At 46.4% G+C, this 26,520-nt stretch overlaps 1 protein-coding gene across 1 annotated transcript in view; it reads left to right on the plus strand.

Annotated features, from left to right (window-relative positions):
• The window catches only part of LOC149358538 (lens fiber major intrinsic protein-like), a 41,390-nt gene extending 20,479 nt beyond the window's left edge, over positions 1 to 20,911 (plus strand). The window contains exons 5-9 of the mRNA XM_089568852.1: positions 7,692 to 7,812; positions 14,592 to 14,891; positions 17,904 to 17,990; positions 18,512 to 18,638; positions 19,879 to 20,911. Coding sequence (XP_089424978.1) covers positions 7,692 to 7,812; positions 14,592 to 14,891; positions 17,904 to 17,989 — 507 coding nt within the window. The 3' untranslated portion in view covers position 17,990; positions 18,512 to 18,638; positions 19,879 to 20,911. The remainder of the gene's footprint in view (positions 1 to 7,691; positions 7,813 to 14,591; positions 14,892 to 17,903; positions 17,991 to 18,511; positions 18,639 to 19,878) is intronic.
• Positions 20,912 to 26,520: the final 5,609 nt, after the last annotated feature.

A 26,520-nucleotide genomic window follows, 5' to 3' on the forward strand; every position in this document is an offset into this window, starting at 1 on the left:
TATTGTCTATAGACAGTCTGTAATATTTGTATTGCGCATCGACTAGAGTATAAGATTTCTCTATAGAAAGTCTAGACTTCAGAGACAAAAGTCAAAAGATCCTGCTGTCTAAAAAATTTTTTGTAAGGGCAGAAACCAAAACTTCTAACAAATAAGAATAGAATCGTATCGCCACACCGACCGCGTAGCGAAGGCTTCTTGCGAATAAAAAATAAAAATACTAGCAGGCGCTTTCTACAGTTTTATCAATCCACCGATGGAGTTCTTCACGCACCCAAAAACTGACGTCGTTATGGATACCGGCTTCCCTGCCGACAGGTCCATGATTCTTCTTGACGCAAACGCCCTTCAGAAGATAGACCGCGCGGTTGAAAATTCCCGAGGGGCAAAGCCTGATGGAGTTCGTCTTTTTTTTTCTTTTGTCCTTTCTTCGTTGTACAAAAAAAAATTCCATGCGATGACGCATACTGCAAGATTGTTCACGCCCTAAACCTCCACTGAAAAGTGCAATCATTTAGCCCCACCCTTTCCCGACACCGCATGACTTTTTTTTTTCATTTTTCTGTCTTTTTATGACACTTTCTCACGCGTTGTTCCAACACAGTGTAAAAAAACTTCGCATCTTTCACAGGGCCCAGAGTTTGGGAACTACAGAAAAAAAGATGTCAAGTATCCAGCCTCCGTTCGTACATGGAGTATAAAGTTCTACTTGTCTCTGTGCTTGGCCGTGCTTTGTAGCCGAGTATAAAGATGGATCAGCTGTCGGCCGAAATACCATGTTCAGCGTAGGAAGCCGCACTCGAACGGAAAGTAACGCGTGCGCTGAAATTGTCCTTTGTAATGATACTGGCGTCCACTTCAGCCTGTGCACCGTTATGAGCGAACGACAAGTGCTTCTTCTTCTCTGATCTCTCTCTCTCTCTCTCTCCGTCTCTCTTTGCTTTTCTACACCTTTCCCCATTTTACATTTCCGCATTTCTGTTTCTAGAGCGCTTCATTTTTCTTCTGTACAGTGAAGGAAAAGCACCGGTTACAACCATTTTCCGTGACGACGGCTTTTTTTTTCTTTTTTTATTTCCCCGCCTGGTTTTTCCGAGCAGCTGAACTCGCTAGCAAACTGAATTTTATGCGGTGTAATGAAGACGAATACGGAAAGTCGTTTTGAAGTTCATTGCACCGCCTGCGGCACCCTTTTTTCACGACAGGTAGGTCTTTGAAACGAACTAAGCAACCTTCGCTCGTCGATATCTGCTAAAAAATGTAATGTCTTGTCTTTCATATCAGATAAGGAGATAAAACTGATCAGCACTTATCCCAATTAACCTTGAAAAGTATGCCGGCATATATTGCGCTCACACTTCGCAAAACTTTCACATGTCAGTGAAGCAGAGATCTGTGAGTTCAAAAAATTCACAGGGACACCTAACTTCATTATGGGTTAGCAATGCGAAAAGCTGGAGCAGCTGCTCATGCCTTTGCCGGAAGTGACGTCATTTCCGCTCTGATGGCGTCATTTCCGGTCTTTTAGTGTCACTTCCAGCTTACTGACGTCACTTTCCTCCAGCCAATGGGCGAAACTTATGAGCGATGAAGAAGAAAACTTTATTCGGGAAGGCTTCCCGATTGGCGCAGTGTGGGTAGCTGCGGACTTCTTTCTTCTAGCCCAGGTTCCCCGCGGAGACAGCCACCGCACAGGCTCGGTCTATAAGTACAAGCGCCAATGCATTTTGACCCCATGGGACTTCTAATGCCATCGCAACAGACTAGAACTGCTTCCTCCTTGTCCACGGTGCTTTCTTCGTCTGCGTTTTCGGAGCTTCATCGGCAAGTTTATAATTAGTCAATCACAATGTCAGATATATACGTTCGGCAGTCTGTTCTGTTGCTCTACAGTGCGTGAATAGAAAGCATGAACAATCTTGTTTTATTACGACTCCGGAACTCTGTGGAAATAGCTTAGAAACATTTATTCACCCACTTACAAAGAAAACTTGCATGCATTCACTTGCGGCTAAACAAAAGGAGACCAAAAAAAAATGTAGAGACGTCCTCGTCTTCGAAATTTTCATCTTCAGCGGTCCGGTTCTTCTCTCCCCTTTTTCACTCTGGAATCCCTCTTTCGATTGCAAATTCATTGCAGTTAAGAGAGGCACGGTTGGAATTCATCGACAGACTTTTGCTCCGTTGTCCGCATTGCGAGTAATAAAGAGCTACGCTGCTCGCTTGATAGAATGTCCCTCTCTTCAGCCCTTTCGATTGCCACTTTTAGCTTTCATGTTATTTATTTACCCAAATTCTTACTCAAGATAATCTAAACGAAATAGTTTTTCTTCCTTTTCTATCTTATATTCTTATATTTCGTTCTGCATTCTTTCCGTGTGTCTCTCAATCCTCGTTTCATCCTACTTTTCTCCCGTCCTTTGTTTGCTGGTAAATTTCAGGCAATTTACAGCACTCCCTTGGGCGCCACATATAAAAGAAAACAGTTGCCTTCCATGAAATGAAAGCTGTCACTGCGGTTTGTGTCATACTCGCGAAATCGAGCAAACTTATACGGCGCGATCAAACAGGCGGCTTCGATGCCAACAAAGAAAAAAAGAAGAAACGACGTGTGTACAGAGGGACCAAAAGTGAAATTGTTCTTTTCACCATCCCCGCGGCCGTTACAAGTCGTTAACCCTTGTCGACAACGACAATTGCTGTTCGCTCGACGAGTAAACACGCAGACAGAAAAGTAAAAGCCTTTCGCCCCGGCTGCTGCATTCAAATGCTCCCTCGATTCCCAACCCGGCCTCGGAGCCGTTACGCCTGACCTTATAATCTGGGCAGTAAAACTCTGCAACACGTAAGTTTACGAGATAGGTTGCACATGAAATTATGCATTATTTGTGTGCTGTAGATATTCATTAGGTTAGCGAAATTGCAATGCAAATAGAGAGATAAAACAAAAAATACACCTCACTACGCAAGGGGTACACGCAAAGAGCCAGCTATAACGTTGAGCCAAAATAAGGCGCAACGTTATTCATGTGTCAATATATCACAGGATTGGAACGCGGGGGGGGGGGGGGGGGGGGGAGAGAATTCGGGCGTTGGGCAAACGTGAATGTAATTTCTGCGCCAGTTCCGTAACAACTACGCAACTTCCATTCTTGTTGACTTTACAATAACAGCGTAAGTTCCTTACATTTTTCCGCGACCAAGCACATTCAATCCAGTACCTTCTATCTTTTTTTTTTCTACATAGAGATTTCCTATCTCAGCGCTTGGCAGAGATCAAAGGAAGCAGCATCATAAATCAATGCAAACAAAATTACCCTCTCTGTCCACTTCATTACTTGAATCAGTCAGCACAAGTTTCTAGAAGGATGCCTCTGAAAAGCGTGCCGAGAGAACAGCGATCGAATGGCAAGAGAGTTCTTTTATTGATGCGTTCTGACGCAGCAAACAAAAATATAGATGTGGACAGAGTTGCTTTACGACCCGAGAACACAGATAAGTAAATCTTGGCCGCCGGCGCTGCTTTGGTAACAATAGTGTGAAGCAATTCAATTACAGATGAGTGGGCCCTGACAATGGGCACAAAGAACACTTGTGCATAATTGCAGGGTTCTTGAGCTCACCACCTTGTTCTATTATTCAGAGTGAAAAAAAGAAAGCCTTTATAACTGCCCGGCCCTGGTTGCTGATAACAAAAAAAAAAGTTAGCGGGTTGCGAAAATGCTGTCTCTATCCCTGCAGCCCTCCATTTTGTCTCGGCACCAGGCCAGATAAATAGTTTGCTTCTATCTCTCTTCCCCTCTCACTGTCTATCTATCTCTTGTTTTCTGTTATTTTGACGATACGTTCAGTTTTGCAATGTTCGTCTTGCATTTCTTTCCCCGACAAAGAGCCATGAACGCGGCAAAGCGTATCGGCAAGTAGCACAATGCCGAGACGAGCATAAACGCAAGACAAACAAAAAAAAATTTAGCACGGCACGAGCGCTTTGAACTTTTCCATCCAAAGGCTTATAAATGTCTGGTGGGGCTTTTATGTTGTTTGCATTATGGTACTTTAAATCGGAATGCATAAATGAAAAGTACTAACACACTCATTGAAACCCCTTTCATACGTAGGAAACACACAGAGCAGAACCACACTCCATACATCAATGACTTCGTGATTTTTAGATAACGCGTAAACCTGTTTAGCAGCCGTATTATAGTTAAACTTTCGTAGCGCATATATTTGTAATTACTTCACCAATCGTTTCGTAACTAGCCAGCGACTAAACGTGTAGATCCACCCGGTACCCACCCCTTTTGTCTTGTAAAGCTGTCTTTTCCTTTAGTTATTTCAACATGAGGAGAAGATGTCCTCTAAAGATATCAATAACAGGCGGTTTTTCATGCGTTTAGTGCATTTCGGCTCAGTGAAAAAAAGTCCTAACCTTTTAATTTAGCTCGCGCCCACTGGAAATCAAAACAAAAGTTAGCAAGGATGGTTATTGTAGGAGTAAAAACCTGTTGCTGTTATAAGGCGCAGTAATCAACATTGAGCATATGGCAGTCATCACAAGCGCCATGAGTTTCTAAAAATCACCTGGGACTTAAAAAGGCGCCGCGGTAGATAGCTCTGAAATTCGAGGAAGTCGACAAATAGGGTTTGGAAGAAAATTTGGTTTCTGTCGTCACAATACGACTCGCCCCGAGGCAAAACTCCAAAAAAACGTTCTAATAATTTCCATACGAGCTTAATTTATCAAACAAGTGGAAAAGGAAGCGAAAATCACTCAGTCTGCGCAGAGCGGAGGGTATCGTGGCGCAGCTAAAATTCCGGAGCAGAATGCTCATTTTATCCAATAGCATAGAAACCTCACTGGAGCAAAAAGCCGGCAGTGACCGTCCGGCGTCGTCCACAAAAATTCTGATTGGCTGGTGGGATGTGACGTCATTTGTGATGTCACCAGAGTGGAGAAATCTCTTTGGTTGGAGGTACGTGACCTCACTAGACCGGAGCACGCCAATTGGCTGAAAGAAAGTGGCGTCACCAGACCAGGTTCGTCTGTGTGGACTCCAGCTGCCAACCGTGGTAAGTGGTGTACGGGAAGAGCCCAAGAAGAGCAACCTGAGTCTCACAAATCTCGCTAGTACTTCCGGCAAAGGCATCATCAGCTTCGAATACTATCACATTGTCAATGTACAATTGAGTTATTCGTCCTTGTGTATTTCGGCCTAACACAAGCGAAGTCAAATACTAAGTTTCTCTCTTCCGGCGTTCCCGCGGAGAGCGAAGAGCTCTTAGAAAGGCCCGCGTAGAATTCAATGCCTCTTCTGCCTCTAGGCAATCTTTAGAAGCTGTGCGGCATCAGGATACTACGTCAGAAATGAACGGCAGGAAGGGAACACTTCTCTTCCAGTTGAAGGAAGACCACGTTTTCCACCTCAGCATCGAAGTACGTCTGTGTATTTTCCACATTTATGCTCCTATAAAAGGACTCAACATTTTCTAAAAACGAGAGCCTAAAACCAAGAAGTTTGCGCACTGGTCGAACCTCACGCCAAATTCTCATTTCGGAGAGAGCTCATGTCGAATAATAAACCCGTTGGAAATGCACCCCCGGTAGAGTCAGAGCGGCAAAAATACTGCTACTCTAGATAATAACAAAAATAAAAATAAAGTACGGACTGAGTGCAAAGAAAAAAAAAAAATCAGAAACAGCTCCAGCTACCTTGTTATACCTTTCTGTCGCAGCCGGCGAGTGACAGCGCGTTATTTTATTTTTTATTTACTCGTCACAACGCTTTCAGGAGCGTAACCAGCCGACTGTGCGGACTTGCATTAGCGAAAGTGCGTCGCCGAAGGCACCTATAATAGCGAACGGCAAACCGGGCGGCCCAAGAAGGCGTCACGTACGCTTCCCGGCGGCAAATGTGCGAAGCAGACAGAGGGGCTCTTAGCGGCAGCCAATTCTTTCCTCTCTGGCCCGATTCTCTATCTCGGGGACGCCGTACTCCTTCTGACACACGTGACACGCGCACGCACGCTCACTCTAACGCACGTACACGGGCACTCATTGGCTCTGGCACACGCGCAAGCACAAACAAAGCGCGTCTTTTTTTTTTCTTCCTAAACAAACACCCGCACATTGTGCCTCTTTTTCCCTCCCTCCCTTGCGCAAACGGAAGGGCACAAACACGAAGACAAAGAAAAATGTATAAACAGGCAAGCACACTACACACAGGAACACCAGAACTGCGGCCTTGGCGGCACAAACAGTAACAGCAGGGATGGCGGGCGCGTTTTTGCTACGCATTAACTGCCGGGCAAAAGAGGCCGACCCGGGTTGTTTGTGCGTGTGTGTGCGCAAGAACCAAGATCGATTTCTCCGCGGCGGCTGTCACGCGCTGTTTCTTCTTGGCACCGCTGCTGCAGGCACGGGGGAAGGCCTCCGGGGTGCGATATTTCATCGTCCGCCTAGCTGCCTGGTGTCGCTCCGAGACAGGAAGCACCGTGCCGTGGCTGCTGCCACTGCGCCAGCGATGCCAGCACCAGATGAACAAAACGAGCGCGCGCGCCAAGAAGAGAGAAAAGTTGTGCCGCGACTCGCTCGTGGATACCCGGAGAACCCGGGACAACACTCCTCTCGCTCCCCGAACGAGCCTAATCTCGTCCCCGTACCGTCTTCCAACTTGCGGGCCGGCGCTCATTTACTTTTTCCCCCTCGCCTGTTGCCCCCCCTTCATCAGTCGTTTCTTCTTTCTCCTGCCGACAAAGCCCGGGTAACATGAGAAGGCTCTCTTGCTACCTCGTCCAGTGGCTCCGTGTCATGTATTTCTGGTGGCGGGACGCCGGCCTCATAGTTCTCGCTAAGCCTCGCCTGCACTGCCTCTACGAGCGAGGTTGTCACGACGGTGCCTTGCTGCGCCGAACACGTAGACACGCGTCCAGTGACTGAAGAGATGAATGAGGTCAGACACCTCCCTTCTTTCCGTCTTCTTTTTCCTTCGCTTTTGCTGATCCCTGCACTACTGGCTGAGCAATATCGCCTCTCAAGTCCACGTGTGCGGAAGTAATTGAAATCCGCCTGCACGCTGACGCCTCCCAGTCGTTCTAGCAGATCGTAAAGGACGCGCGAAATGGTCTTCATCGTCATTGCTATGCCGCTTGGTTTCGTTTATGGCCGTGAGGGTAGCCTCGGTCGAATGGCCGAAAGGGTGACCATAGTTGCATCTTTCCGCACGCTTGGGCGAATTCGAAACTATAGCGCAGTCCCTGCTAAGCACACGACGGGAATAAATGGAGGGAAATGGTTTCAAAGAACGGAAAGGCGCGGCAGCTGTCTCACACTTGGTGGACACCTGAACCACGCCGCCGCGAGAAAAAAAAAAGGTATCAAAGAGGTGAAAAGGATAGGCATCTACAGACCTAGTGCCAATAAGTGAAGATAATCGTTCACTATGGACCCTTGAATGGAGAAGATGATGGTAGATGCATTGATAACCGTGAAAGCGATGATTACATCAATAAGGACTCGTTGGCTTCATTAGCTATGGCCAGCTCTAGGGTAATACTCAGATTCTGCGTCTGACATTTAGGCTTATGTTTGCACTTGTGTCGGCTGATGGTTCACCGCTCAAGCACAGGCGGCTGTCATAAAGTCTTCGGTCCACGCGGCTGAAGTGACTCACGCAACTGCGCATTCGCAGGTGTACTGGTTCGGGCCTGTGGCTGGGGGCCTGCTGGCCGGTCTCATCTACGAGTACATCTTCGACACGAGGAGATCAAGCAGAGATCTGCGAAGACGAAGCTTTGAGGACGCCGAAAAAGGTAAAATTGTGAACGGGAAACTGAGCTAAAGCTTGCTTTTTTTTTTTTCACAGTGGCAGCTTTTGGTGGTACTGTGGCCGGATTCTAGAGCCCTCGAAGCGCTCTCACCGACACCGATATATCGTCGGATTGGTGCACCATCCATATGTCACAGAGTGTCCAGAGTACTTCCAAAGAGTGCGGGCCAATAGTGATAGCATGCTATTAAATTTGAGCGATGGCACCAACAAGATGCGTATAAGCTTACGCGAAAAGCGATAGAAAAAAGTTTAACTGTCGCACCAGTTTGCCGCACCAAGTATTATAATAATAATACTTTAATTCGAATCAAGGAAGCACCGGTGGAAAAACTGGTCAGCCCAAGCCGCAAAAGGTTGTCGGTTGGGCTGTGTGAATATTCACAATTTTCTAATAGCGAATCGAACATCCTCCTATCCGATTGGATGAACTAATCAAAACTGCACGTTCGAAATTATTCGGAACAAATAAAATACCATGCCAAGTATCCCGGTAGTTTTCTAATAATAGGCATGTATGTGCTTCGAATATGGCACGCCGTAATTTTATTCGACGGCTGTTTCAAAACCAGCGCGCGCCACGACGCTGCGCAAAGCGCTTTCGCGATTGGTCTGTGCGTACAGCGCCGCGACGAGGTCAATTCGTGAGGCGGAGTTCATGACGTTCGTACATATATGGCCTCAAAGACTGGCAACGCAGCAGGGTTTAGCCAGGTTCAGCAAACACTGCCTTCATCACGCCGGATATCGGAGGCCATCTCTCATAACTCCTGCCCCTCTCACCAGCTCACAAGCGGCGCTAGTTTGACCGTCATCGTCCTGCGTAGCAAAAAAAAATTTTCCTGTGCGCATGGTATGATGGTCACCGACTTAGTACACTGATTTTATGTTGTGTCCTCCCTGGTAGAGATTATCGTTGCGTGTTTCGACAGCTACGGCTTTAGCTTGTGGTTATAGCGACTCCTCTAGCGGTTCATTGTAGCACATGATAAGTGGTTCTGTATCAATATTAGCGCGAGTAACGAATAATATTACGAATATTCAATTAGTATATTCGATTCTGTTTTCAACTGCACTGTCTCTGTCTTACATGAATATTCGTATTAAGCAAATATCATATGAATAATGTATCAAAAGAAAACAGTGACAAAACAGTTCAAAGTATAGCAACAGTGCCTCTTCGAGATGTTTTTTTTTCTTGCTCTCTACCTCGCTGTACTGTCCAAATCTTGTTTCGGCTAAATCTATCTTTGATACACCCTGCCTTCTGAATCAGATTTCATGCTACCTGTTGTACCTTTAGAGTAATTACTTCCTTATTGATCCCTCAATAATCTATTCCCTCATTCATCAGCCTTCCCGACTGCGCGAAGCGGCGCCGTCAGTGTTGTGAAAACTCGTTAAAAAAGACCAGCTTGCCACCTAAACCGTGCGAAAATTTAAAAGAACGAAAATGAGAACGCGTTACGATGATGATGATGATGATGATGATTACGAGGCGGTGGTAGATAGTAAACGCTAGCGCCCTCTAGATCCTAGAATAGTCTATGATTTGGGTAGGCTTTAAAGGGGCTGCGAAACACTACTTGGGGGGATAACGGCTATACTTCAGGTGGATACTTTATGTCACACAGAAGCTGACTTAAAAAGAATTACAGGAATCGATGCACAGGAACGGGAGTTATTCAATGAAGAAATTTCAAAATACAAGCAAACAAAACGCTGCCCTCAACTCGATTTTGGCGGGGCTTCCCACTCCTATTTCGCTCTCCCGATGACGGCACCTAGCGCAACCAATCAAAACAGCCTGCCAGAGCACGTCGCGGAAGTTTGCACTCCACGGTTGCCTGCTCTCTTTAACTCGTTCTTGCTGAGACTGGCAGCGTCATTTCCATGCCGGAGCCCCTGGTGGTGTATTTTTATTTTACTTGCTGTGCAGGGCTTTTATCTAAAACAAACAAGTTGTTTTTGTTGATCTAATATAAAACGCAGACAGGTGACAAAATGTTTCTCTATTTATTCACACAATTTGCAGTATATTTACTGTTTGTACAATCATCAAGCTTGCGCCAGGTGATTTCATATCCGCTGCTGAAACCCGCCACTGTGTGGGGACACCATCAGAGCCATGAATTTGTTTTTGGGAGGACATTAAAATATTAAAAAACGGAATATACGCGGTATTACCGACGCTAATAGCACCATTGTAACTACTGTACGCGATCAATAGGCAGAATAGTCAATTAAGATAGTGTTTCGGGGCCCCTTTAACACTGCATCGACTTGTAATAGTCACGTCAATTATTAATGTTACAAGCAACTTTGCCTCGGCGGTAACTTTAATTAATCTGTTCCACCAGAGCTGCCAGTGCATCGCTTTCCTAGTCCTTTGTCACGTGGTCTGCCGCTCTTGCTGTGGAGGACAAAGAAGATTGAGCGAGAGGAGCTGGCGTTGTGCGAGACCGCTGCTAGAGGACAAGCAACAGAAGCACAGGCTGCGACGCACTATGACTGAAGAGCAGGAGGGAAGGACCCGCTCTGTCCTGCGTTCCTTTCACTCGCGGCCATCGTCGCTCGCGGGCTGCGTGGTGGCGTTCGTGGTCGCCTCGCTGGTGGCCGCCGCGGTGCTCTTCTACTTAACGAGGACGCCCCGCACCTCGCCACGCAAGCGCACCTTTTGCTGCCCGCACTTCCTGGGCCGCCTCAACAACCTGGCCAACTTGACGCTGGACCCGTGCGGACACTTCTTTGAGTACGCCTGCTACAGCTACATGGATGGCCGTGGAGACGGCTACTCCTGGATCGCTAACCTAGGCACGGACCCCATAGAAGGCTACCCCGTCACGAAGGCCGGAAGGGCAGTGTCCAGCTACCACAAGCAATGCCTCTCATGGGCTTCAGACCCTTCAATGCACGGAGCGACTTCGGCGCAGGCAATCGTGGATCTGGCGCTGAAATTGGACTTTTCCACGGCCCCGGTCAACATCATTGATCTGATGCTAGACCTTTCTCTTCAGTACGAGCTGCCTTCGATTTTCGGCATCCGCCTGCACGGCAACGGCACGGACCCGTTCACCGTCTTGAACGTTTCTGTGCCGTCTTTCAACGAGAGCAACGGTTTAGACACGGAAAGCCACTTCTTGAGCTTAGCAAGTGACGCCCTTGATGTCGTCAACAAGGCACTGGCAGCCACTTTATCCGTCAACGAAGTCAGCAATTACTTCAGTGCCTTGCAAAAATCTAGTGAAGGCCTGGCCACTCAGAACACCACGATAGTATCTTTCACCAAGACTACAGATGGCAGAGTCAGCGCATCTCAGTGGATCCAACTTATAAACGGCTTTACAAAATATGATCGAATAGCGTATGTTGTGACTCCGCCGTTAGTCTTTGTGGAAAAATACTTCGCCGACTTGCTGGAGCCCGAAAACAAGCAACGCAGCCTCGCATTAATTCTCGTCGCTGCATCGGTACACCTGGCCAAGAAGATCAGCCCAGAAGGAAACGAAACCATCGAATTTATTTCGGAATTCTGCGAAAAAAAGGCTAGAAACCTGCGAGCCTTGTGGATCCTGGATAAAATCGAGCATTATCCAACGCAGCCCCATGACGCCGCCATCCGAGCCACGTACGAAAGTGTCGTGGAAGGCGTCGTCGAGAGACTACGGAACGGCATGACAAGCTCGGACCTCAGGGAAATGAACCAAAAGCTAAGGAACCTCCGTTTCTTGTTCCCTTCAGACGTCGTCCCGACAAATCTAGAGGTTCCTTCACTCAATGAAAAGAGCTTCGCGCACGATTATCTCGCGGCACGAGAGTACAGGTTCCGTGTTCGCAGACACCACGCCGAAGTGCTGAACATCACTCGAGACGTCATCGACCGCGTCCAAAAACCCAACATCTCGTTCGACGACGAGACCTTGATGGTTCCTGTGGACGTGTACACCATGACCCTGCTGGCGAACGTCACAGACATGCTGGTGTCCATGCCAACGGTCGGCATTGCTTTGGCGACCGCCGTGTGGGACATAGTATTGAGCACGAAGTGGAGCAGCGCCAGCGAGGCCTCCATCCAAGCGTATCGTTCCTGCGTCAAGCAAAGTAGCAACAGCCTTGTGCCTATGTACGGCACCAGTCTCTGGCTGGCCATTGACACCTGCGCCCTGCTTGCTGAAAGCCCAGGCTGGAGCGAGCCAGTGGACAGCTCTTGGGCCCTAACTCGAGGTCAGGTCTTCTACACGGCCTTCGCCCAATACCATCGGTGCAGAGCAACGAAAGCGTATTCGGTGTTCGCGTCCGAGACGAATTTATTTGTGGCCACATTCTCGAACTTCGTGAAATCGTTTGCATGCGGTTCGTCTTTCGCAAGGGAGGCAAGTGCGAACTGCTCGTTTCGTCCGTCAACGTACTGGGCGCTGCATAAGTTGATCTAGTGACATGTATGCTCTAACCGGGGCGAGCAGCGCGTGCTTTTTGATGAAAACTTTTGCTTCGCCTTCAGTTATTTGTTAACGCTTAGCTATATGTGAAACTGATATTTTTTGTGTTAAGCATTTTATTCATATCCACACGCTTAGAGATAGTTTCAGCATGGCACACATTCCAACAACATACTTTTTCCTGTTCTAACATACGCAACCATGCACTTACTCAACCATATACTATTTTAGTGTTAGCTACCCTACAAAAGCAACTGTGCAGTTATAGGCTGCAACGGTTTCTCCGCTGCTGTTACTAAATTTGCCACGCATACCGAAATTGCATTTTTTTCGTCTCAAAATCATCGCACAAGCTGATGCCATGATGCCATCAGGCAAAAATTTTGCCCTTTATGTATGAAATGAAAACAATCGCGCAAGGTAGTGACACTTGTCGGTTTTCATTCCTCGAGAATTCGATTTTTACTGGCCCTGCTTCGCAAATTACTGATTCACGTGCATGAATTTGGCTGGCCTGAGCCGCAAAGCGCGTTCTGAGAAAAGATTGGTGGCTAGCCTATAAGGTGAGATGTCACGACAGTGTTCCAGCGACTTTTACGGAACCCTGATTCACTTTGTTTATATGAGTGAACTAGCTGTACCGTTACAAAATACTGCAAATAGAATCTTGTCAAACAGCGTTGACATGGTCTCCGGCTTTGTTTCGGTTTACGGGGATTTGTTTGAGAGAAGGGAAATCATTTGCTGCGTAACATTTGCCCTGGTTGGAGGCGTTAGCCCTAGAGGCAATTTTGCTTTGCATGCCTGCTAGACTTCAGCCTCAACCATGCATACAATTTGAGCCCAGCATTTCTTGGGCGCGCAAAAAGACATTCAGCTTCTTGTAGATGCTAATTCACATGTAATCTTCAGAGTTAGAACATTCGGTGGCATAACCTATGTGGCTACTGCAGCAAGGCTTCAGCCAGTTAAGAAAGAGTGAGTAGCTGCTCAAACAGCATTTGTTGCGCCACATCAGAGGCCGTATTCAGAAGACTTAACCTTGCATCGCAGTTATGCGAGACGGTTTTGTGACTACGGAAACAGTTCTACTGAATCACGTCATCTGATTAAGCCCTCGAGGATCACCGCCGAAACACAGCCACTGATTTTATATCGCGCTTTTGCGACCAAAAGGGTAGCCTAATGTAGACGACTCGTGATTCGCGGTCTCGACTCACGATTGTGATTAGGCGCGCTCCTTATGTGCTTGCATATATTCGCATCAAACTTTTGTCCACATAATCACCTCTCATAGCCCCCTCTACCTCTCTTCCCTTCCCCAGTTGAGAGTACCAGGACAGATGATCCCTAAGGCAGACCGTTTTGCCTTAGGACCTCTTTGCCTTATCTCTGAATAAGCACGTCTCTCTCTCTCTCTCTCCCTCTCTCTCTCTCTACTGCATACGCGTATTGTGTGTATATATTGCGTGCACCGGTTGTACTCCCTCAATTTAGGCAGATTTGCTATGCCATTTCGAGCTGACGAACGAAATTTGAAGCGCTCTGGGAGTCGAAAGGATCTTCTGGTGATTGCCACGCATTTCTTATCAAATACGATCGTGAAAATCTATTAAGGTAATTAAGTTAATGAAATTAAATGTGATTTACAGCCTAAATCTATTCATATAACTAAATTCAGTGTGTGTGAATAATTACAACTTTGAATCTCGACGCTCACTATGCAGATCCGGTCGCATGCCACATCAGACGCAGCTTCATTAGTCCGTGTCTTCTGCTTTCCTCATTACAAATTCAGTCTACGGGAGGAAACGAGCAAGCTGTGCCAGGCATTTATTGCTTTGCATATCGTTTTGTGTGTGGGTGTCTGTGGAGCGAAAAATACTTTGCGGTGACTTAAACAGACAGAAAGCAGCGCGTATTTGAGAACAAACTCGCGTTAATGAGATAATTGTGCTAATGAAGCAAGGGAAAAGACTGTCGGAACGGGCAGCCTGGGAAGCACGTAACTGGTTGTCTCCTAAGGCAACAAAGTGGTTTCCAAGAGACAGGAACCGTATGAGGACGGGGGCTGGGGCACCAAAGTGGTTTCCAAAAGACAGCAAGCATATGAGGGCGCGGGGGGGGGGGGGGGGGGGGGGGAGGCAGCAGAGAGTAAGATGGGAAAAAAAAGGTAAAGAAACCTACTGGGACAGGATGGTTACGGCTGGTCCAAGATAAGGTATACTATTGCAGATCTACGGGGGAGCCGTTTGTTCTGAATGTAAGCAATCTGGATGATTGTAATTATTGTTACAATGACCATGACGCCTGCCTAACGCAGAGTACCGGTTGGACGACGACTACGAGGACTCGTCCGGCGCGAAGATCGCGAAGTACGCGAACGTGGCGCCGAGCCTCAACGGTGGCGTCGCCTCCGGAAGCACGGCGCGGCACGCCCGCGCGGCAAAAGCCGCTCGCCAGCAACAGCAGCAGCAGCAACAGCAACAGTACGACGCCGGCTGCTTCGGCCGCCCAGCGGCGAACACTTATTCGCCCACGCCGTCGCTGGCGTTCCCGTCTTCCACTGAGGCGGCGTACGCCTCCACGCTGGCGGCCGGAAACTGCACGGCGCAGATCTACGGTAAGCGCACAGCTTGCATCGTCCATCGCGCGCATTCAGCAAAGCTGCCTCGATTCTCCGGAACGGGGCGCTGGGGGGATCACTCTCAACGCGGGGAACGTAGAAATCATTATAACTGTGGCATCCCGGTTTAATTTTTTTTCTTTATTGTTTTTCTTTCTACGGAAAGAGGCAGCCGAGACAAAAGGCTGAAAAGCCTGATGAGGCCTCGGCACCCTAACAGTTTGGCAGAGAAGACGGGTGAAATAATAGAAGCAAAACATACATCACAGCACAATTAGTACATTCATGTGTATAAATGCACACACGCAAGAGCTGCCGGGACACAAACTATACAGCGAGAGTCAAATGACCAACATAACCACAATTATACAGTATTGTGCGTTTTTATCGTAAAGACTTTCAAAATTTTTCTTACCTCAACCACTGGCTCGTTTGCGGTGAAACTGCACACAGAGCTAGCCTTTTATATACCGCCCCTTACGAGGCGCAGTAAATGAAAGGATTGCCAGGCACAGATGACTTCAAAACGTCACGTTTACTTTCTAAGGAAAGCTCGTGCCATCTATCACTCGTATTAGCGTGACCCTAATAAACCGGATGCAAGCGAGCGTGCACGTAGGGAAAAGCGAAGGGCCAGGCTTTTCACCACGTTCCACTATACGGGCTGCCAGCTCAGTTTGGCGGTAGTGCGAAGATACTTAATGTAAGTACAATTCTCCAGTTTTTCAGCAATACCATGGCAACATCTACCAGCCGGTCGTTCAGCCTCCTATGTAGGAAAGCAGTGGCGAAACCATGGGCGAAACAGGCGAGAGTACGCGCTGAGCTCTGTGCGCATGCGCGTACAGTCGCCCGTTTCGCGGTGGTCCTGCATGGGACACTCAACGACTCTCTGATCGATATGCTACTGAAAAAGTTCGGCAGCGGTTCAACTTTGCCGAACCGAGTTTCACGTAGCGAAAGCTACATAAGCATGATTAAACATGGTTTTACTTTGGTACATCTTTTACTGTTTCTTAATTCCCCCTACCACATCACAGTCGCTTATCCGTCTTCATTGATTGGCTTTATGGAGACAAAGACTGATCGATGGTCAGTAGCGCATAACTCTGGTTATATATACCCCATACCTGACATCACAACTATGAACTGAATCACGTGACACAACGTGGTTACCACGTGGCTTCCTTACTGCCACGTGCCGACAACTTGCAATGTAAAAATTCAATGTCGAAGTTCAAGATCAAAGTTCAGGGTCAATGTCAAGGCCAAAAATCAAAGGTGAAAGCAAAGGCCAAGGCGAAAGGCCAAGGACGAAGTTGAATGTCAAAGTTCAATGTCGAAGGTGGTCTATTAAGCGGATCACACATGGTCAGGTATATGTGCATAGCAACACTAGTCATGACTTATCTCAAGGTCGTTTCAAGGTCATTCGGAGGCTCACGGCGAATAGTGTAGCTTTCGCTACAAAATTGGAGAGCTGCACGCGTGGCGCCGCCTTGCTGCTGCCCCTCGCCTCACTCAGAAAGACAACCAAGGAGGCGCATTGTGTGTCCTGTTTAAGGCGAGTACGGCTCGTCGAAGCATTTTTTAAGGCGGAAGCCTTTAATGTCTCATCGTTGTAAGCAGCAGTTGTCGACAGAAAATGTCACGCTTTTCAATTGGTGGAAACGGTCGTGACGTCACAGTGCGCGAATTTCAAACGGGGCCAATTGTACTTTGGCTAGTAACCATGCAACCAATTGCAGGGATCGTATAGTGATGCTCCAAGTAAGTGGGACTGAGCTTAGTTAATTGCTTAATTACCCAATTAGCCTAATTAGCTTTACTAGTCAGGCCATATAAATAAATAAAACCGATTAAGAAATTGGTCGAGCTCAGGAATCGAACCCCGGTCTTCGGCGTGAGAGACGAGCATGCTATCCACTCCGCCATGCCAGCTCGATGGTTTGGAATGAACAAAGGCGCGTCTAGTGAATACGGTGTCTTCGCTCACTGCCATCCTCCTCCCTTCCCTTCCGGCGAGGTTTAGGTGTCCACCGACAAATGAGAGACAGATACATTTCCTTTCCTCAAAAACCAATTTACCGACGAGCGAGGCCTAGAACCGAATGGGCGATGGCGTTCTATGGACTCCTTGGCAGCGTTGCAAGACGCTGTCGCGTTCCACTCTTAGAGGCGATGTTATCTTAACCACACATCAGTGACCACACTTTAGGTCAAAAAAGTGCCCCCCTGAATTTTGTGACACAGTTACTGCGTAATTTCCTTTCCTCAAATACAATTTTCATTTTCTTCATTACGGCTCCTCTTTATCTATCTTCTTTCACTCCCTCTCTTTCACTTTATCTATCTTCTTTCAAAAAAGCGTTGCAAGGCATCGCGCCTAACGGGTGGTGGCGTTCCGTGGACTCCCTGGCAGCGCTACAACGCGCTGTCGCGTTGCACTCCTAAAGGCGAAGCTTAAGCGTCATTAATTAGCAGTTAATTAGTATTCAGGCATTAACCAGTAATTAACAATTAATTAGTGATTTGTCATCACTTAGTAATTAGTACTTAATTACATGTGACGCCACCAGTGCCACAGAAACAGCTAAGGTGGTGCGGAAAACGCTTCCGCCTCTACCCACTTTAGGCAGTCAAAGTGCCCCCTGAATTTTTTAGTTTGCCGGCAGATGGCAGCACGGACACTAAAACGACAATTTTGGTGCCATTTTTGAAAAAAAAAAAATGTGTTTTTATGGGGGTTAATTTCGCGACACGTGCATAGGAGACACCAAAGCTGCAAATGCTTTGTAATGGACGCTTCTGAATATTTGGGCATTCTGCAAGTGTACACTTAGTGGTACGATTCAGTTCACCTCTCCAACTCGTCAGTTGGGGAAAAAATCGTCTGTGGACGTTGTGGTAGCTGGGTGCTTTTGGTTGACTATACACGAATATGGGAGCATGGGGAGCGGTAAGTTAGGATTGCTCTTAAAGAGTGGTGATTAAATCCTTCTTCTGCAGACTTGGAGATGCCCTCCGGTCACTTTCGGCGCGCGTGGAGCACGGACAAGGACTTGGATCTCCAGGACTCTAAGTTGTACATATAAAGTAAGCAGAAAAAGTTTTTTTCTTTTTCTATTGCAGCTATGTATTAAACTATTCTATTAATATTTGCTGCATTAAAGTTCATGCATGGTATTAGAGTATATGTAGGGATTCTGGGCCCCGAGGTTTCGCAATACGATGTCTGTGATCAAGCAGCGCTATAAAAAGCGGGCCTGCTTAATAAAGACACGTTTATGAAACTGGGAATGTTCATTCAGTGCATAACTGTTGCTTGCGAGGTGTCATTGCATTACGGCAAATAACCAAATATTCATGTTTGGCAGCTAAGATAAGTCGACAACCGTGCTGAGTTTCGCCTCTTTGTAATGAGTATTAATGTCACTGTAGTGTTGTAAAAACATTTGATAATTCACATTGGCTGTGCATGTCTATCGTTTCTCTCTCTCTCTCTCTCTCTCTCTCTCTCTCTCTCTCTCTCTCTCTCTCTCTCTGTGCGTTGAAACTTTTTCCTCTGATGAGTGATAAAATGAGAGGCGTGAATTACAAAGTGTATGTCGTTACAGGTGGAGCACCAGGCACAGCAGATATAAGCGGCTAAAATATCGTTTATGCAAAGAAAACTACGCCGATGCAGTAGAGAGAGAACAACCCGCGGATTTCTTCTCACAAACAACGAAAAAACTTCTTTGGGTAAGGCTTCTCGCTATCAAAGCTGATACCTTTGTCTGCATCCGTTTGTCGCGCGAGAGCAAATCAGTTATGCATTGTGATACATTCCAGCGGCTAAAAAGACACGGACGAAGGTAGACGAGACAGGACGAACGCCGGCACGAAGGTAGACGAGACAGGACGAACGCCGGTCTCGTCTACCTTCGTCCGTGTCTTTTTAGCCGCTGGAATGTATCACAATAGTACTACCAACCAACTAGCCCAACTTTCTACGCTTAATGACAGTTATGCATACCTACTATGCTGGCGCTAAAGTATCCCTTCTCTTTGAACAATGGTGAGATAGGGGCGCCGCCTACATGACCGCGCAGTGTCAAAACACTCGATTTACTGCGATGGTCAGGGTTTTGTAAAGTTTTAACGCCAATCATCGTACCAATCGTTTGCCGCTAGGTTGTGCCCTTGCAAAAAAATTTTTAGACAGTCTATACTCTCTCTATAGACAAATCCTAAAGAGCAGTCTATAGGCAATTCAACAGCCTATGTACAATCTATAGATTTATGGTCATACACTTTTAGTAGACTTTTGTCTATAGACAGTCTATAGACTATAAATAGACAAAAAGAAATAGCTATAGGAAGCAATACATTCTATAAGAAGTCCATAGACTGCCTGTAGACCATTTTTATAAGGGTGACGACTGTGCAGAAAACCATGCGCTTCGATGTTTGCACCTTGGCGTACGCATCTTGATGGAACGTGGTACTATTAATTTCAACTCCAGTACAGTCACCCTGCGGAACTACCTCAATGCGCTTCCATCATGTGGGCGCTAAAAATAAGGAAAGCTTTATGCATATAGTGCCATAATCATTCTGCATAACTGCGGCTCTAGAACCCTGAACTGTCGCGAATTTAATCTAAAAACTTTAGTCACCCGAAATAATTGAATGATAACCAAATAAAAAAAAGGGCGCCTAGCACCTTCGTGGTGCATTCTACAAAATTAGTTTTTTTTTTCTGCTCTGTTTACCTGGAACCACCTAAAACTAAACTAAATTTAAAACAAGAAAAGGCCGGGTGCTTCGTTCATGTAGTTTCGCTTTTACAACAGTATTGCAATAATTAAAATGGGAACACCTCTCGTGATTTTCCATAAACGTGCACACAAATCGGCTTTCCATTCACATGCATTATGAAAAATGTCGTACATTCTGAACAACTCTGGCATTTTTTTTTGTTTTTTTTTTGCCATAACAGGCAGATGCAGAAGAGAACGCCGAGACCCACAGTTTCGCCAGAAAAGAAGCTGTTTGGAATGCCTGGGCCCAACTGTTCTTCGAACAAAGCGAAATGTGACATCCGGACGTAATGAAGTGGTTTCGACTGAACGTTTTCAGCCGAGGAAATTATCTAATAATTCTCACGCACACACAAGCTGAAGAAATAGAAAGCCCAAGCTCTTCGTTATGGTCTTCCCCAAGAAGATGGCGGTTATTATTACTCCCTTCATGCTACAAAGCAACTTGACACTGTCATCGCTTTGCCCGGCTCGTTCGGCAGTGATATGATGTTTCGTTCTCGTTGCTTCAACTCCTCTGTATACTGTGTGCAACAAAAAAAAAGACAATTATCGCTGTGCGCAAAGATACCGAGTGCAACACATTTACATTTGAACGGCGAGGAATACAAGGCTCAACATGCGACAATGTAAATACGCTGGATCACAACAGTGCACCACGTAGAGAAGACACTGGCAAGAACGCCAGAAGATGACGTCATTGAAAATCTCTATCTTACGTTTGTTCGTTGTTCTCTGGACATCTCCCGTTGGCGTACTGTTCTGCGGCCTTGCATTTCAAGATATACAAGAAGGAACGTCAGAGAACTATTCAATTTTGGTGGACTACAACGGCGTACAAAGTGCACGCATCGTCCGATTGGCATCTTCATTCGCGAAGGAATTTGCGCTCATCGTTCTAGTTTGCCTAATTTTAGATTTTGTGAGGGCCCTCAGTGTTAAGTTGGAGGCTGTGAGTAAATAATCATGCATTCCAATATCGTCGACGAGCATCAACTTGACATGGACCCCTTACGTCCGACTATACTCCAGACTACCTTTGCAAGCCCCGTGGGACTGCATCGTAACAGCATTGAAGCCGCTCTGTGCGCTGAACTGGCAGTGAGCACTGACTTTGTGCAATAGAATGACTTACCTGTGGACTCAACTCTGTGTATTAGGCGTTCATAACGGTGCGCATTCGGCTCGAATGATAAACGGTTTCATCATGTAGGAAGGCTTCGTTTATACCGTGTGAATGAAGCACTACTCACCCCACTAACCCCTCCCCCACTCCCCGCTTTTCTCTGTCCCTAGCGGAAATTCCTGCAGGCGATGAATAGAGGTTAGAGCGCTCGTCTACTGAGCCTTAGTACACGGGTTCGAACCCGACCGCGGCGGCTGCGTTTCGATGGAGGCGAAACGCAAAAGGCGCCCGTGTGCTGTGCGATGTCAGTGCACGTTAAAGATCACCATGTGGTCTAAATTATTCCGGAGCCCTCCACTGCGGCAGCTCTTCCTTCCTTTCTTCTCTCAGTTCCTCCTTTAATCTTTCCCTTACGGCGCGGTTCAGGTGTCCACCGAGATATGTGAGACAGATACTGCGCTATTTCCTTTCCCAGAAAACCAATTTTCCAATTTCATGAATAGAGTGGAAAGAACACGAGCAGCATTAAGTTATTACTTGAAGCTAATTTTTAAGGAATGCATACCCTTTCTGGCACCACCTGCCCACGCGCTGAACACAGACGCAGCGTATGACCCTGCTGACTGTATCCGGAACACATCAACAAAATGAGGTAAGACTACATGAACACAGTGAAATTTCGACCACCTGCTCGCACGCAGTGAAACTTCGACCTGGGGTCGAAATTTTCCGGAGCCCTTCACCACGGCGTCCCCTCATAGCCTGAGTTGAAGAAAACCAGAAGTAACAGCTAATTTTTGTGAATAAATTGGCTCTGATCCCTTACGGTTGCACTGCTCAGAAAAAAATCATGTAACAATTGGCGGGAACATGCTTTCGACTGCGCTGACTGATCGCAAACGACATACGCCCAAAGGCCTGTCACTACTCACTGATTACCGATAAATACTTGCCGGGCTGCTCTGAGCATTTCAGCCGGCGGAAACACAACATGCTTGACAAGCCTTTAGTTACGACGGCGTGCTGTCGGCACTGACAGAAACTATGCCTTTCAGGACGGGCTTGGCCTAGAGTTCAATACTGGCTCGTAATATCGGAGTAGCAGCTGTTCGTGAACTGGTCTCCTCTGCAGTTATGAACGTAAAAACTGTCACTGCTCACGCCAACCGCTGCTTTTTCCTCTCATAATGCGTTTTCCCTTTTGTCCTGCCCACGATGTAAACAGCTTTGATTGCAAGCGCGAAAGTCATGATCGTTGAAGGTCTGGTAGCATAGAAAAATTAATGTAAGAAAAAGGGCAAAAGAGGACAATTCAGGCAGGTGAAATGTGTCGGTAGGAAAGATGTAAAGATAATAACATTTGCATATTATGATGAAATATATCAAAGGCCAAAACAAAGATATGCTCTTCCATATGGGAAACGTCAAACTATTGCCACAAGAAACGCATGCCGGCACAAGTGCACGCGCAAACGCACGGAGCTCTCTTTTAAAAGCTGTGTATTCGTTCAGAATCAGGTTATTGGCATAGAAAAGGAATTATAACATGGGCAAATGTGCACAGAAAGAGGCCCCGTAGTCATTGACTGTACTGGGACCTCCTAGTGCTCAAAGTGTAAGCTACGCACGTCAATGGTTCCTTAATTACTTTGCAATAACTGCTTCCCTGACTTCTTTCACATTTTTTCTACGTTTCCAAGCCGACGACACATCAAAGAAAGAAGGAAGCTGGCGGTGACGTGAATTATCACAGCGTAGGGCGCCCGTTCTCGTCTATACTAGAGGACCAACTTGGCATTCTCGGCAAGGCAGGATAATGCACCTGCTAGTAATGTTAGCGTTCAACCCACAAAAAAGCTTACTCATTAAAGCTAATGCTTGGCTGCGCACGACAGCTCTGAGCGTGCGGCGCACGTTCCAGTTGTACTTTGCTGATTGCTGCTCATTATAATCCGACATTTGCAGTGGTCTCACAGTGATGCTGCCATGGTAATACATGCCGTCCTTTGTCTAGAGCATCTGCAGCCTCAAGTCATTCTCGAAGGAGCGCATTGAATGGTTTACAGCAAAGCTTTAGAGTACAGAATCCGTCTAAGTAGCATTTTTGTCGTTTGTTGTTTCCTGCTTGAAACACACAGCGTGCCTGAATTTTTTAGAACTATACCGACACAGGACAAACTAGTGCAATACTGTAAGATTAAACATTGTGGAATTAGCTCTCCGGATAGCTCTATTGAAGCTGGAAGGTACCGCACACTGCACTCTTGGACTATTGGTGAGGCTTACTGAGGTAATACATACAAACATCTCGAAAAGTATACAGTCCGAAGACTGTAATGGGGCCTCCTGTAGTCACAACAGTAACAATGTTCACATAGGTTTAACAGCATAGAAAAATTAATATAAGAAAAAGAGCAAAAGAGGACAATTCAGACAGGTGAAATGTGTCGGTAGAAAAAATATAAAGCTAATAACACTTGCATATTATGATGAAATATATCAAAGGCCAAAACAAAAATACGGATAAATTCAAAGTCAAAGAAAGAGCTATATATTAACAAAATATAACATCACAGTACATACAAAATTTAACAGTGTTCAGTTTATTGCAGTAATTAAAGAAGGCAAGAATTTTAACAACAGGTAGTTGTTATTAACCAACAAACCACACTGCGCCATACCTGTGGATTACTTTCACCTCTTCAGTGCTACTTTTCTTAATTATTAGTGCGCATGCTTTGCTCAAGTTACTGATCATCATACTGTGTTATTTCTTCTTTTCTCCCTTTTGACTGTTTTGTTCTCCTGATGGATTTTGTTTCTTGACGTCTAGACTTTTCTTTTCAATTTTTGTTTTTGTTTACCCGCCTTTGTTTTCTCTAAACTTCCAGCTTTCAATCTTAGTTTTTCGTGAGCTCCAGTAATCTTTGCCCTTAATAATGTTCTTTACTACTACTACTGATTTACAACGAAATGTACCCGCTTCGCATGATTCCCGTCCTCCTACGTAAGTCCGCATGAGCTTTCAAAGGTGTATGAAATCACGATTTTCTTTTTTCTCTCCAGCACAAGTAAAGATAAGTTGTCGCAGTCTCCCTAAAGAACATCAACGACACTTGGGATATCGAGACAAGCTGGTCCCCATACAGACACCTCTTGTACCAGAAAACGATCCAGAAGTGTGACGACAGCCACAAAAGAACAAAATTCAACAGTGCAAAGAAAACAAACTCAGTCGTGGTACGAATCAATATCGATTCTCAAAGAAGAAACCCCAAACTGCGGCTGGTTTCTGTTTGTTCTCTTCTCCATTAACTGAACACTTAAAAAGAAAAGACAAACGAAACGCAGGCAATTTTGGAGAGCCGCTGTTTCGCGACACTATGCGGTTGCTCCCACTTCGAGCGCGGAGGCTTTCGGTACAAGGAGATAAGAAAGGCGATGACTCGAGCGGATGTTTTTCTCCTGCGCTGTTTGTGGCTCACAGTCAAATAGCTACAGATAGCGCACAGCAGCAGTGCTCATTTTAAGGTCGATAACTTAGGATTAAGGAATAAATACGAGCAAAATTGAAAGCACATATTATAAGTTTGATACACGTAAAGCAATACCCAACACGCGGGGGAACTTCGAACCTGGAGACTGTCTCCTCTTCTTGTGCACAGTGTTCATCTGTTCTAGAAAGATAAGGAAATCAGCGCGCTTGTATCGTTTGCTTGAACGTTTTTGCGCTTTAAAGTGTATAAGCTATATAAATGCGCTGATGCCCAAGAGGTACAACATAAAGCGCGTATATAATTGCTTACAGCGCCCTTCATCGCCGCGAGTACTCAGTGGGCCTGAATTGATCTGGTCTAACTAAAATAAACTATATAGACGCAGTTTGGATTTCAAGGCTCCACAGCGCAATTAAGAGAAAAGAGGCAGGCGGCGGTTATGCTCATGGCGCTCACAAGTAGGCTTTATTTACCTCATGAGGCGGAGTTCCAAGAAGACATTTAGGAAGGCTATAATTTGTCAGCTCAGTGAATCACCGATCCGTGAGAGCAACAGTCTGGTCCAAGACCCCAGAGATGCCGAGAGCACCAGGACGGGGGATAGCTTGTACCCGTTGGGAAACCGGTGGGAAACCCGCTGGGAAACCCAGCACACCTCCCGCAAGCGAGGTGGATGCTCAAGCCACACGATCACCGCTGTGGTCTTTTCCTGCTGCGTTCAAATCATGGCTGAAGTGGTGACGACTTCCCATCAGGAGGAGCCCCCTCTCCCCTCCATGTCAGCGATCCGCAGTTAAAATTGTTTTTTTTCTCACGAAAATCATGAATACGATGCCGGACTTTTGTTTTCTCTATACTTCGATCGTAAAACCACACCAACTCACCCCGATATCTCTTCTTTTGATCAGAAGTATAATCAACCTTTTATATATCGCACAATTACGAGGTTATCAACTTAGGTTCTCCCTTGTCCCTTCGGGGCTGTTGTCTGCGAACCGTTTATCTTATCGAACTACATGTATATTTGCCTTCTTAACTTAGCCGCTGTCGAGCCGCAAAACCTAGAATTGCATTACACACAATCGCACCATTGTCTGTAATGAAAGGTCGGTGCAGCGGATAATCGCACCCAGCAGTAATACACCGCCTTCGTCTCGAAAATTTCGCAGCCTATCTTCGTTCAAACTTATAACGCAAGCACCACGGAACAAATTTCTAGCTCCGAGCTCTGGCAGCAAGACGCGCTCGCTGATAAAAAAAGTGCAAAATACTGATTCGCGACGTGAGGCCAATGCAGATCGGCGCTCTTATCACTCTCTCTGGAACGCCCACATTCAATATCTCTTTGTAATGTAACTCCCGGACTTCCGAGAACCAGGCATTCAGGCAATAGAAAAACAGAAGATAAAAGAACTAGAGGTATTAAACTTACAGGAACTGTGCTGATGCAAAAAAGCTAAAGCCCCCTCTTTTCCAACCCTTCTCGCACGCAACTGCTGCTGCCACCGATAAACGAGGGAAGGCGATAAAAATTCCAATATTCCGGGCCCGAATTCGGAGCCTCCCGCTCCCGCACTAGCCTGGTAATCTCTTCATCGTTCATCGCGGTCCAAAAGCAGCATAAAAGTTAATAAAATCAGACAAGAAATGCGGCAGCTAGAATAGTGTTGCGGCCGGCTCCATCGAGAGATAAAAAGGAAACCCATACATTTCGCTTCCAGCCTCGCTTTAATGAAGGCGGCCGCGGCGCTGTTCAAACGATAAGAAGGGGGAAAAGCTTCGCGAAGAACGAACGAACGGATCACATCGTCCATTCGTACAGTGGGGACGAACATTGGACTCTCGCCGTCTTCTGGCCGCGCGAATAATAGATAGTTGTTCCTCCTACACCTCCATCCCACTCTCCCGGCTCTGAGCTGAGGCTTATCGTTTTTGACATTCCTCGCCTCGGACCGCGCTTCCATTTGTACGGCTTCCCGATAAGCTGGTCGCGTCCAAAAGAATCCTAATCGGGATCTCGGTTCCTTCCCCTTTCCCTCGCAACGCGGACCAGTGACAAAGAGAGGAAGGACTCGCCCGCACAATGACAGAGGGACGAGACACCACGATGCGATGGCGGGAAAAAAAAAAAAAATGAAAGTCCGAATTATGCCGAGCAAAAGTAAAGCACGAGAAAGGGATCTGTGTACGGCGAGAAA

Source organism: Amblyomma mixtum, chromosome 2 (genome assembly GCF_055824585.1).
Source record: "Amblyomma mixtum isolate Tamu chromosome 2, ASM5582458v1, whole genome shotgun sequence".
In the NCBI taxonomy this organism is placed as follows: Eukaryota; Metazoa; Arthropoda; class Arachnida; order Ixodida; family Ixodidae; genus Amblyomma; species Amblyomma mixtum.